We start from the raw sequence: 13923 nt of genomic DNA, 5'->3' as shown, positions 1-13923 counted from the left end.
TAGAATACTTTATCCAGCAAGGCTATCATTCAAAATAGAATGAGAGATAAAGAATTTCCAGACAAACAAAATAAAGGAGTTTGTGGCCACTAAACGAGCCATGCAAGAAATATTAAAGGGTACCCTGATTGGAAAAGAGAGATCAAAAGTGATGGTATAAAGACAGGAAACATAAAAGCAGTAAAAAGAATTTTTTTTGAAAGATTTTATTTGAGAGAGAGAGAGTACAGGCAGGGGGAGAGGGAGAGGGAAAAGCAGGCTCCCCGCTGAGCAGGGAACAGCCGGTGGGGCTCAATCCCAGGACCCCGGATCATGACCTGACCTGAAGGCAGATGCTTAACTAACTGAGCCCCCAGGAGCCCCCTGTTGCATTTCTATACACCGATAATGAAGCAACAGAAAGAGAAAGTAAGGAATCAATTCCATTTACAATTTCACCAAAGACACTAAGATACCTAGAAATAAACCTAAACAAAGAGATAAAAGAACTATACTCTGAAAACTACAAAACACTGATTAATTTGAAGATGACACAGAAATGGAAAAATATTCCATGTTCATGGTTTGGAAGAACAAATATTGACAAAATATCTACACTACCCAAAGCAGTCTACACATTTAATACAATCCCTATCAAAATATTAAAAGCATTTTTCAAAGAGCTAAAACAAACATTCTTAAAATATGAATGAAACTACAAAAGACCCCAAATAGCCAAAGCAGTGTTGAAAAGGAAAAGCAAAGTGGGAGGCATCATGATTCTGGACTTCAAATTATATTACAATCAAACATGTACTGGTACTGGCACAAAAATGGACACACAGATCAATGGAATAAAATAGAAACCCAAAAATGAACCCACAACCATATGGTTAACTAATCTTCAACAAGGCAGGAAAGTATATCCAGTGGGAAAAAGACAGTCTCTTCAATAAATGGTGTTCAATAAACACTGGACAGCACCATGCAAAACAGTGAGACTGGACCACTTTCTTACATCCTAGACAAAAATGAATTCAAAATGGAACAGAGACCTAAATGTGAGACCTGAAACCATGCAAATCCTAGAAGAGAACATCGGCAGTATCCTCTTTGACATCCATTGTACAAACTTTTCCTAGATATGTCCCCAGAGACAAGGGCAACAAAAACAAGATAAACTAATGGGTCTGCATCATAATAAAAACCTGCACAGCAAAGAAACCAATCAACAAAAGTAAAAGGCAACCTACCGAATGGGAAAAGATATTTGCAAATGATATATCTGATAAAAGGTTAGTATTCAAAATATATAAAGAACTGATACAACTTAGTACCCTAAAACAAATAATCCAATTTTAAAATGGGCAGAAGACCCAAATAGACATTTTTCTAAAGAAGACATCCAGATGGCCAACAGACACATGAAAAGATGCTCCACATCATTCATCATCAGGGAAACGCAAATCAAAACTACAAAGAGATGTCACCTCACACCTGCCAGAATGGCTAAATCACAACGCAAAAAACAACAGGTGTTGGTGAGGATGTGGAGAAAGGGGAACCCTCTTATATGTTGGTAGGAATGCAATCTGGTGCAACAGCTCTGAAGAACAGTATAGAGGTTCCTCAAAAAGTTAAAAATAGAACTATCCTGCGATCCAGCAATTGTGCTATTAGGTATGTACCCAAAGAATACAAAAATACTAATTCAAAGGGCTAATGCACCCCTATGTTTATGGCAGCATTATTTACAATAGCCAAATTATGGGAACAGCTCAGGTGTCCACTTATAGATGAATGGGGAAAGGTGGGGGAGGGAGGCGTGTGCATGTGCACACATGTATGTGTGTAGGAATATTACTCAGCTTTAAAAAGAATGAGATCTTGGCACTTGCAATGATATGGATAAAACTAGAGAGTATTATGCTAGGTGAACTAACTCAGTCAAAGACAAATGCCATATGATTTCACTCATATGTGGAATTTAAGAAAAAAACAAGCAAAGGGGAAAGGGAGATAGACCAAGAAACAGACTCTAAACTATAGAGAACACACTGATGGTTAGCGGAAAGGAGATGGGTGGGGAGATGTGGAAACAGGTGATGGGGATTAAGGAGGGCACTTTCTGTGATGAGTACCAGGTGATGAATGGGAATGTTGAATCACTACTTTGTGCAGCAGAAACTAATACTACACTGTATGTTAGCTACCTGGAATTTAAATAAAAGTTATTTAAAAAATAAATGGGTGAGTAGTAAAAACTTAGGAAATGAAATCCCCAAGGAGTCTTGGAGATAGCTAAAAGTAAATCCAACTTACACTACAAAAGTCCTCAAATAGGTTCAGTCAGGAGTAGGGACCAGAAACATCTCAAAGTAACGGTCAAAAGGAATGGTTAAAGGGGCACCTGGGTGGCTCAGCGGGTTAAGCCTCTGCCTTTGGCTCGGGTCATGGTCTCGGGGTCCTGGGATCGAGCCCCACATCGGACTCTCTGCTCGGCGGGAAGCCTGTTTCCCCCCTCTCTCTGCCTCTCTGCCTACTTGTGATCTCTGCCAAATAAATGGATAAATAAAATCTTTAAAAAAAAAAAAAGGAATGGTTAAAATAAGTCCTTGAATTCCATATCAGAAGCAGAATCCTAGAAACCCCTGCAACTGCACACACCCTTCTGAATATGCCCTCCCTCCCTCTTGCCAAATATTGTAGGTTTTTCCTCTTTGTAGGTAAACAGGATATGGAGCATGCACAGAAGGAGGGGTACCGACTGTGCTGTAGATCTTTCATTTGCCCCTCCAGATCCCCTGGCACCTTCTCCAGCCTGCTGTATGTCCTGGGAAGCTGACCAGTGTTGACTACATCAACACACTCCCCTATACTCTGGTTTCCAGTTAGATTTGGCTACTGGGGAGTATCTCAGGAGATCCAAGGGAAAGAAACCGAGGTTGGAATATCAATTCCCACAGGTGGGTCCAGGTCGGCTGGCTGCCTCTTGTGTAAACTAATGGTCTCCACAGTCCCAGTCTGTCTGTGGCATCTGATAATGCCCCTTCCCCTCATCATTGGAGACCTAGGGGGTAGCAACAGAGACCCACTGTTACAACCTCCCAAGGTACTTGTTACATGATCTGATCTGTGTCATCCCAAAATGTTGAAGTCCTAACCTTCAGTACCTCAGACTGTAAGTGTATTTTGGGTCTTTTAAAGAAATACTTAAGTTTAGTGAGGCCATTAGTGTGGGCCATATACCAAATGACTACATCCTTATAAGAAAAGTAGATTGGGGGCGCCTGGGTGGCTCAGTGGGTTAAAGCCTCTGCCTTTGGCTCAGGTCGTGATCCCAGGGTCCTGGGATCGAGTTCTGCATCGGGTTCTCTGCTCAGTGGGGAGCCTGCTTCCCCCTCTCTCTCTGCCTGCCTCTCTGCCTACTTGTGATCTCTCTCTCTCTGTCAAATAAATAAATAAAATCTTTTTTTAAAAAAAGTAGATTAGGACAGATACAGAGGGAAGATTGTGTGAAGTTGCAGGGGAAAGATGGCCATCTATAAGCCAAGGAGAGAGACCTCAAAAGAAACCACCCTGTCCATATGCTGATCTTGGACTTGTAGACTCCAGACTGTGAGAAAATAAACTTGCTTTACTACTAAATTTGCTTTACTACTGCTTTAGCTACCTTGCCTATGGTACTTTGTTGTGGCAGCCCTAGCAAACTGATACCGTACTAAACTATTTCTCGTGGTTTCCTTATGCCCTGCCCACTCCTTCATAAATAGGTCTTAGTTATACTCTCCTCAACATACCCAAATGAATTTGCCATTTCTGTTGGGCATCTGTCTAATACAATAATAGCACTAAAATGGGCTTGAAACAAACATGTAGACCAAATGCCAAGACCTCCCAGCCCGTGGGACACCTGAGTGGTTCAGTCAGTTAAGTGTCTGCCTTCAGCTCAGGTCATAAGCCCAGGGTCCTGGGATGGAACCCAGCATCAGGCTCCCTGCTCTGTGGGGAGCCTGCTTCTCCTTCTCCTTCTGCCTGCTGTTCCCCCTGCTTGTGTTCTCTCTCTTTCTCTCTCTCTGACATAAATAAAAGCTTAAAAAAAAAAAAAAAGACAAAAAGACCCCCAGCCCTCTAACCCCAACACTCTGTCAGCTCCCAGAATGCAGACAGGAAGGATCTAATCATCTACACAAGAGATTAGTAGAGTGTTCTCGGGAATTTAACCATCTCAAGAGATCTTGAAAAATATCCAAAGATGGGGCATCTGGCTGGCTCAGCCAGTGGAGCATTCTTGATTTCCGGGTCATGAGTTTGAACCCCACCTCAGGTGCAGAGCTTACTGAAAAAAAAAAAAGAAATCCAAAGATGTGTCACGGATTTTCCCCAACTTTACACAGCTTATACAGAAAGCCCTTCAGTGAAACCCTACTGTATCTAAGCCCCACTGAGAGCCTCCAATCAGCTTTTTAGTCTCTTACAAATATGAACAAACCACCAAAGATTTCTGGATACCTGAGGAAAGTCTTTTTAAATATATAGACCAAAACAATTTGGAGAAAAAGTATTTAGGGCAACAGAGTCTACACATACAGAGAAAACTTTAAAAGTATTACCCTTAGTATCCCCAGAGAGATTTTTAAAGGATATGGCTTATTGTATACTATAAAGAAAAGAACACTCAGAAAAAATTTAAAGCATTAAAAAAAATGAGAGTAGAAATAAAAACTAAATAGAAAAGTTCAAAGTTGAAGAAATCTTCTAGAACAGTAAAAAGACAAAGGTGGAAAATAGAAGATAAATTTCAAGTACTTGTTTAGTTTAGTGGTTCAATATCCAAATAATAGGAGCTCCAGAGAGATGAACAGAGAAATGGAAAAGAAATTATTAAGGAAATCAACCAAGAACATGTTCAGCACTGAAGGACATAAATTTGTAGACTGGGAGAGCCGAATGCCCAGCACAAAGAAAGAACAGTACTGAGGTAGATTGCATTATTGTTTCCAATCCACTCCACACCCTTCCTCATGTAACAGTGCAGTGTTCTCACTACAGTGGTTGGAATAAATTTACTCCAAAATTGGGCGTGGCCACATGACTTGCTTTGGTCGATGGAAGGTTAGTAGATATTACACATGCTGGTCCAGGTAGGAAGAGGAGGCACATGGAAGAGAACTGAACTCAAACCAAAGCCTCGCTCTGACAAACCTGACTGACCCTGGCCTGGGCACAGCCTACCCAGAGACCCATGAGTAAGAGAAAAAGGCTCATAGACCATTGAGCTTTGAGGTCATTTGTTATACAGCATCACTGTAGCAAATACCTTTCCTTTGGATACTAAGTTATAGCAGTGAAATTTCAGACACTGGAGCAGAAGAACTTATAAACATTCAAAAAGGAAGACATTAAGACTGGTGTGAGATAATAGAAAATATATATGTTGACTGCTGTCCCTGATTCCTGGCACAGAACTCTTAAAATCCTTATAATTTCATAAGTGATAAGAGCAGTAAGAGCACCTTTTGTTCCCGTATCTGGTCTTTGGCCCCAGTTTTTGCTTCTAAATCCCTTAGAATTTCCTGGGTGACGGGAGTGTCTTCTGTTCTGATGACTCCTAGGTGAGGACTGGTTGCCACAAAGACCAAGCCATGATTAGAAGCTTGGAATTTTCAGCCCCACCCCCATTCTCCAGAGAGGGAAGAGGGGCTGGAAATGGAGTTAATCCATCATGGCTATATAGTGAAGCCTCCATAAAAATCCCAAAAGTAGAGGGTTGAGAGAGCTTTTGGGTCAAAGACGTGGTGGTTGCTGGGAGAGCAGCATGTCTAGAGAGGGTGTGGGATGTCTGTACCCCTTCCCACAGTCCTCTATGCATCTATTCCATCTGTATATTCACCATGTCCTTTCATAATAAACTTGCAAGCAGTGAACTGTTTTCCTGAGTTCTGTGAGCTGTGCTAGCAAATGAATCAAAGGTAAGGAGGTGGTCACAGGAACCTCTGGTTTATGGTTGAACGCTCTGAAGCACAGATGTCAACTTGGGACTTGGGACTGGCATCTAAAGGGGAAGGGGGAAGGCAGTCTTCTGGGATTGAGCCCTTACACTGCAGGATCTGACACAACCTCCAGGGAGAACAAGTCAGAATTGAGTTCAATTGTAGGACACCCAGCTTGTGTCAGAAGCGTTGTGAGCATGGTAGTGGTGTGAGAGTGGAGGAAAAAAGGAAGCATCTGACATGTCTTCAAGCTTCTTAATCTTTACAACTACAAACAGTCAACCGAGCAATGTCTTCAAACTTCAGAAACAGAAGAATAAAGACATTTTCACATGTACAGAGTTTCCAAATGTTTACCTCTTGTGAACCCTTTCTCAGGAAGATTCTGGAAATCATGCTCCATCAAAATGGGGTGGTAAACCAAGATAATACATGGAATAGGGGAAGCCAACTATCCAACAGAGGAGAGAGGTAAAATGGCCCCTCACAGATGATGGTCAAGTGTGAGGCTGGGATAAAAGCTGTATGCCAGGCATAGGGCTCAGCCTTTCAGCTCCTGAAGGTTATTTAGACAACTATGGAAGAATTGGGGGTTCGAATTATTGATAAGTATAAAGAAAACTAAACAAATGAAAGAAGACTATTGGGGCACCTGGCTGTCTCAGTCAATAGAGTATGTGACTCTTGGTCTCCTGGTGATGAGTTCAAGCCCTACATTGGGCATGGAACCTACTTAAAATAAAAACAAAATAAGACTATTATCTCCAGCAATGACAAAAAGCTGTGCAAGAAAGGGAAAATGATCACAGTTTAATAAATTGCTCACCTGTGAAAAATGTTTACAAGGTCCTAATAATGTGAACCATAAATACTGATCTAACCATAATTATAACACAAATGTATTATAGTACAAATGTATTGTAATAAAAATGTGTGAGAATACCAAAATTCTCCATGGCTCTTGCATTTCTCATGTCCTGTGAACAAGGACATGAGAAAATGCCCTTTATTCTGGACTGTATTTTCAAGGATGTTTGTATGGCGAACAGCCTTGGAAGACAGAGATTCTATCTCCTTGTGCAGTATATGCAGAATAGTTACTAATATAATAAAGATAAGGTCTCTATCTGGAGTAAAGCTCAGGCCTGCTTACTACCCATTACAAAAGATTCGGGTTCCCTAAAGTCAGGGCTCCCCTCCTGTAAAGCATGCCCATTCCATGTGCAGGTGCCATATGGCCTCCCCTGTCACCCTGTGGAGGCTGGGGCTGGGAGCACCAGTACCGAGATGCCAGTACTCTCGCTGCTACATTGCTCTGTGTAATAAACCCTCCTTCGTTCTACTAGCATCCATAATACTGTGCCAGGCAAACTTGCTAACTTCCAAGTAGCATACAATCTTAGACCCTTCAGTTTTGACAAGCTATATTTCAAAGTGGGGAAATGAAAAGGATATACATGAGCAATGAATGTAAAGGAAGGGAAAACAACAAGATCTTCAATTTCAGTGGTGGAAAGTAAACAAATAATTCCTAACACAAGGATCAAAGAGTACAGGTTCAAAAAATATTATTTAGAACCTTGGAGGTAAGTATCCCTCCAAAAAAAAAATCAACCAAAAGTGATGAAAATAGCTGCTTCCAGGGAAGAAAAATCTGGTAAAAATCCTTGAAGAAAGGGATAACATCCAGAGGATAAATGAAGAAGACTGGCTCTTATTCAAAAAAAAAAAAAAAAGTACCTTTGCACTGACATTTGCAGTGTCTATTTTTTTTTTATAGCACTTTCAAAACCTGTGAACAGGAATTGGATTTTATGTCTTCTTGTCCTACTTCTGTAAAAGGACTGATAGTGAAATGATCAAAATGGTATTGCCATCACAATAGCTATCAGTTATTAAGTACTTACTGTATCCTGAGCACTGTTCTCTACATGTATTAACCCTATGATATTATTACCCAAGTTTTATACATGAGGAAACCGAAACACAAATTTTAAGTGAGTTTCCCATAACTGCATGCAATTCTAACCTAGACAGTGCGGCTCCACAGCCTGCACACCACATCCCTCTGGAGAATCAAGAGGTGTCTATGGTAGTCAGGCCTCTGGCTGCTGCAAATGTTCGAAACCTAACTGAAACTACCTTAAGTAATGAGGGAAATTTATTAATCCATGTAAGCAAATTGTATAAAGAAAAGAGTAGCGTTTTCAGAGTTAACTTGAATTCACTGTGACTCGGGTCTAAGTTCTTAGGTGCGGATGTTGGCCTTATTATCTCAGCCTTCTCCAAGATGCAGGACAGATGGCCCAGAATCTCTACAGTATCAAAATTACAGGCTATAATTCAAAGAGAAAGAGGATGAAATCACAAGATGCCACAGCACACCCATCAGTATGGCTTAAATCCAAAACACTGACACCACCAAATGCTGGTAAGGACATGAAACGAGAACTCCATTCATTACTGGTGGGAATACAAAATAGTACAGCCATTCCAGAAGACATTTTGGCAGTTTCTTTTCTTTTTTCTTTTCTTTTTTAATTTATTTATCAGAGAGAGAGAGAGGGGGAGAGAGAGCGAGCACAGGCAGACAGAATGGCAGGCAGAGGCAGAGGGAGAAGCAGGCTCCCTGCAGAGCAAGGAGCCTGACGTGGGACTCGATCCCAGGACGCAGGGATCATGACCTGAGCCGAAGGCAGCTGCTTAACCAACTGAGCCACCCAGGCGTCCCTTCTTTTTCTAAGATTTTATTTATTTATTTGTCAGAGAGAGAGAGAGAGAGAGAACAAGCAGGGGGAGTGGCAGGCAGGGGGGAGAAGCAGGTGTAACCATAGGAAACCAGCTCTAGCCAATGATAGGGAGAGGGAGTGTCCTGTGTGAGAGTTCCAAGAAGTTACTGGTTGCTGATCAGGTAAAGATCTTCCTTTGCCCGTACAATAGACATCAGACCTAACAGGCAGCAGCCATCTGTCGAGCACAATGGCACGAGCCACATGAAGAAGAGGGCAGAACAGGACACTGGAAGGAAGCGGTGTCCCTAATTGAACCGTGGAAGCACCTGTCCTACCTCTGGACTTTTTTTTTTTTTTTTAAGATTATTTATTTATTTATTTTGAGAGAGAGAGAGAGAAGGAGGGAGAACTCAAGCACATGAGTGGAGGGAGGGGGCCAATGGAGAGGGAGAAGCAGAGTCTCCCTTGAGCAGGGACTCTGACGTGACCCCAAGTCAAACGCTTAACCAAATGAGCCACCCAGGTTCCCTGTGTACTTCTTATATATGAGAAAAAAAATCCAAAATTTACTTGGTCAAGTCACTGCAGTTAAGTTTTTAGGACATGCTGCAGAACGCTGGGATCTTAAATGATACAAATAGCTAACATCACTTTTACCACCATCTGTAGAAGTTGTAAGTTATGTATTTGTATTAAAAACACAAATCCTGGGGTGCCTGGGTGGCTCAGTGGTTTAAGTATATGCATTTGACTCAGTTCATGATCCCAGGACCCTGGTATCAACCTTCAAGAATCTGCTTCTCCCCCTTCCCCTGCTGATGCTCTCTCTCTCTCACTCTATCAAATAAATGAATAAAATCTTTAAAAAACAAACACAGGGGTGTCTGGGTGGCTCAGTCGGTTAGACATCTGCCTTCATCTTGGGTTGTGATTCCAGGGTCCTGGGACTGAGCCCCGCACTGGGGCTCCCTGCTCTCCAGGGAGTCTGTTTCTCTTTCTCCCCCAATTCCCCATTTGGGCTGTTTCTCTCAAATGAATAAATAAAATATTTAGAGAAAAAAGAACACACCAAAAAAACACAAATCTTCTCAAAATATTCCACCCAGGACCAACTGTTTCTATTTAAGATACCTTGGCTGAGTATAGGTGCACTGAGTGGCTGGGGGAAGCCATCCATTTGGTCAAAGAACGGAAACTAAGATTTTCACTGGATTAATAACACTCTCAACCACATGACTAAAGGAGTTCTGCTTTATCCCACTTTTGGACTTTTATAAAATTGTATGTAATAGCGTGGCTCTATTCTGAAAGGGCATGATTATTTCTATGAATTCCCAGTAACAAGCGATAAAAACCACGACATTTCTCATTAACCTTTTATTTTTAACATAGTTTTACAATAAAGAAACAGAAAAGAAGTAGATCATTAAAAAAATACCAGCTGTCAATTTAAAATTTTAAATGAGGTTCTTGTTAAACAAAGCAGTAACGCTATATCCTATAATTACATCTTTACTTCTATATACAAGAACTGTGTGCAAAGTGCTGTTCAAACTATAAAATAAGACTTTGGAATAGGATACAAATGGTTATCCCTAGGAGCTAGTCACCTCCCACTGCCTGTAATGAATCACAACTGCTTACATTCTTAATTTACATTTAGTTAATTTATTTACTAATGAGAAAAGCCACCATTTTGTGATACCAAATTGATAATCTAATTTTTGAAAATAATCCCTGATCCACAGGTCTAAATCTTACTTTTACATATAATTCAGTTACTTGCATCATTTTTTTCCCTAAATAACTAGAGAACAGTTTTTAAAAAGCAAATATTAGTAATCCCTTTAGATAGATACATTTTAATCAAGATGTGATTGAAAAATAAAAAAACACCAAGTTACATGAAAAAAAAAAAAGGAAAAAGAGTCTGGGGAAAGCAAATTGTATTCTTATACTTTTTTCTTCAAACAAACACAGAACCACCCTCTATCCTAGGGATGGATTACTTTCTTATTGAAAACACTCTGAACACACGATGCTTAGCCCAACATCATACATACCAAGAATGCTTAAAAATTATTTGCTACTATGCCTTCGAATGAGAGACATCTTTATGGTACAAGGTACATCTAAATGAGTGGAGTTTTGGAAGGTTTACAGGAAGAATAATTCCAAACAAAGCCTTCTAAATTACAGTCTTTTTAGTCTAAATGGGGTAGGGGGACATTTAAGTTTACATTAGTTGGGTGTGCCTTACTCATACGGAAGCACATAGCCTGCCAGCTTGCAAATCTTTCCATCACCCCCATGAAATAGGTGTATCTCAAATATTATACCCCGAAGGAAAAACGGAGGCACTAGGAGGTTAAGAGTCCCGTCTGTGTAGTTTGCCAGTTGCAGAAAAGTGATTTTCATGTGTTTCCTTTTTGACCTTTGTAAAAACAGTATAAATAAGTTTTCATTTTATATTTCAAAGCACCCTATGAAGCAGAAACAAGATATCCTCAGTTAAAGAAAAGCGATTACAAAGGAATAAATGTATACGATTGAATAAAATCTTATCAGTGATCTACAGGCTCAGAGTATACTTTCAGACCTACTTGAAGCCAATTCTTCATCATCCCTGTCAGCGGGTAATGTCTAATTTGTGTTCATGTGTAAAAAGTAAGCCTCATACGTAGGACTCTACTCTGTAATAACGATGCCTGAACACTAAGTCAGCACTATGAATGCCCAGGAGAGATTAGGGGCAGCCCACAGACTGGATGTGGAGAAGATTCTTCCAGCAGTTTTCTACTCCTTGGCATGGCAATTCAGTGACTAAGATAGAAAGTTGATTTAATCTCATTTGAAATTCACGCCTGGTTTGCATTCTTCCTCATAGTTAATTTAGAAAATTAAAAATATCCAGTTATAAATCTCATCTCATTATCACAACTGTACCTTGGAAAAGCAGCTTATAGTTCTCTATGGGAGATAATCAGGTAAACATGTTACCAAACAATAATTAATAATTTAATGTCCTTCAAGTTCAAGGGTAGGGCAAATCTATGTATGCTACTTATAACCTAGTTGAGATTAATTATTCAAGTATCAGCAATATTAGTCCTTAAAATGTTATCATTTGTGTAGTGCAAAATATATATATGTATATATGTACACAAACCAAACTATTGGATGACAAAATGAAGTGTAATCATCACAAACTGAGATTTCTCGTGAGTTCCACATTCCATTTCATTCTGAGGTCATTCAGGCCCAGTAGTCTTCTTGGGTAAAATACCATTTCCTTCAGTTCAGTTTTCTTTAAAAAGAAAGTAAAAACCAATTTCCTATGAATATAAATGCAACCTGAATACAAAACACATCCATGCCAAAGAATTCTCTGAAAAATCACATATAATAATATTCACATTCAGTAGCAAACCATAAAATTACCAACAGTCCTTAAGAAATTACTTCTCATCCTTTTCTAAGTTGGCTTAATGCATTTCAGAGTTTTGGGAATTATTTTATAACTTGCAAACTCTGTGAAACAAAAAAGCTGAGTAAGACTACAAAAGCCTGATAGATGTATAACCTAGACTATTCATTTAATCAACATATACTGGGGCGCGTAGGGGGCTCAGCTAGTTAAGCGTCTGCCCTCAGCTCAGGTCATGATCCCAGGGTCCTAGAATCAAGTCCCGGATAGGGTGCTCTGCCCAGCGGGGAGCCTGTCTCTCCTTCTCCCTCTCACTGCCACTCCCCCTACTGATGCACTCTCTCTGTCAAATAAGTAAATAAAAATCTTTTTTTTTTTAAATCAACATATGGGGCACCTGGGTGGCTCAGTGGGTTAAGGCCTCTGCCTTCGGCTCAGGTCATGATCTCAGGGTCCTGGGATTGAGCCCCGCATCGGGCTCTCTGCTCGGCAGGGAGTCTGCTTCCCCCCCCTCTCTGTCTGCCTCTCTGCCTACTTGTGATCTCTCTCTGTCAAATAAATAAATAAAATCTTTAAAAAAAAAATCAACATATATTTTGTGTCTGTTACTTTCCAGGCACTGTGCCAAGCACTGGGGATTCAAACATAAATGAGTCAGGCTCTCAACTTTCAAGAGAGCTCTCAGGTTAGCTTGGGGGTCGGGGGGAGACATAAAAACTACAATTTGGAAGGTAAAATATGACGGTTTTATTGATAGTAGAGTGAATGAGTGACTGGAGAAGGGTAGGCTTATTAGCACGAGTCAAAACAATTCACGGATGATCTTAAGTCTGAGAAGGGTCCCACAGCTATAAAATCTCTCTTCCCTCCCCAGAATTCAAGATGCCAAAACGGCTGAAACGTTCTCAACACACATTCGTTCCTCACCTCGGGAGAAATGCTCTTATGCAACTCTTTGGCGGGAGTGATATTTTAGATAATACCATCATCCTTTATCTTCTGTAGAAAGTCTCTTAGGTATACTTCCTTGGCAGGCATGATATTTTAAATAATCAGATCAATTTTCACATAACATAAGGAGAGCCCTCAAAGCATGAAGAGGAAAAAAGGCCCTTGGAGCCTGAACAGAATTGTGCGTGGCCCTTTTTTTTTCTTGAAGATTTTATTTCTTTATCTGAGAAAGAGAGAGAGAGAGAGCATGTGCATGCCCGAACTGGGGGGAGGCACAATGGGAGAGGGAGAAGCAGACTCCCTGCTGAGCAAAGAGCCCAAATGGGGCTGCGGCTGGATCCCAGAACCCTGAGATCATGACCCGAGCTGAAGGCAGATCCTTAACTGACTGAGCCACCCAGGCGTCCCCAGAATTGCGGGTTGGTTCCAAAGACTAACAGCCTGGGGAGGCTTTAGCGAAACGTTAGCAGAAAGGTGCATGAACAGTTAGCAACACTTACTAAGAACCCATGTGATGTAGATTACTAAGCAAAATCCTCTGCAGATTTATAAAAAAGCACACAACTCTCTGAACCCTCAATCTTCTCCTGTAATAAGGAAATAGACACAAATCGCCATCAGTATTTTCAGTACTTTAGTATGTTTTTCAAGGCTCTTCCTGAGATCTTTGTGTCCTTTTTTTCTTTTTAAATGAAATTGCAAAATGTAGGATATGGTGTGATAAGAGAAGAAAAGTTACAGAAAACAACTGATTAAGGGTAGAGGGAAACATCATGCCTTTCGCCTGGCCGCTCAAGGATCTGATCAGCGGTACTGATGAGGTCCTCTCCCCTCCTCAGAA

The 13923-nt window shown here is 40.6% G+C and overlaps 1 protein-coding gene across 6 annotated transcripts in view; it reads right to left on the bottom strand.

The window, feature by feature from the left end:
• Positions 1 to 10352: 10352 nt before the first annotated feature.
• Positions 10353 to 13923, bottom strand: part of ACBD5 (acyl-CoA binding domain containing 5) — a 45715-nt gene continuing 42144 nt past the window's right edge. For all 6 annotated transcript variants that reach the window (XM_047741635.1, XM_047741631.1, XM_047741632.1 and 3 more), the window contains one exon: positions 10353 to 12011. In XM_047741635.1, the coding sequence (XP_047597591.1) occupies positions 11999 to 12011 (13 nt within the window). In that variant the 3' untranslated portion in view covers positions 10353 to 11998. The remainder of the gene's footprint in view (positions 12012 to 13923) is intronic.

Source organism: Lutra lutra, chromosome 8 (genome assembly GCF_902655055.1).
Source record: "Lutra lutra chromosome 8, mLutLut1.2, whole genome shotgun sequence".
Lineage (NCBI taxonomy): Eukaryota > Metazoa > Chordata > Mammalia > Carnivora > Mustelidae > Lutra > Lutra lutra.
Note: the sequence above shows the minus strand (reverse complement) of the source record. Positions and strands in the feature narration are given on the sequence as shown.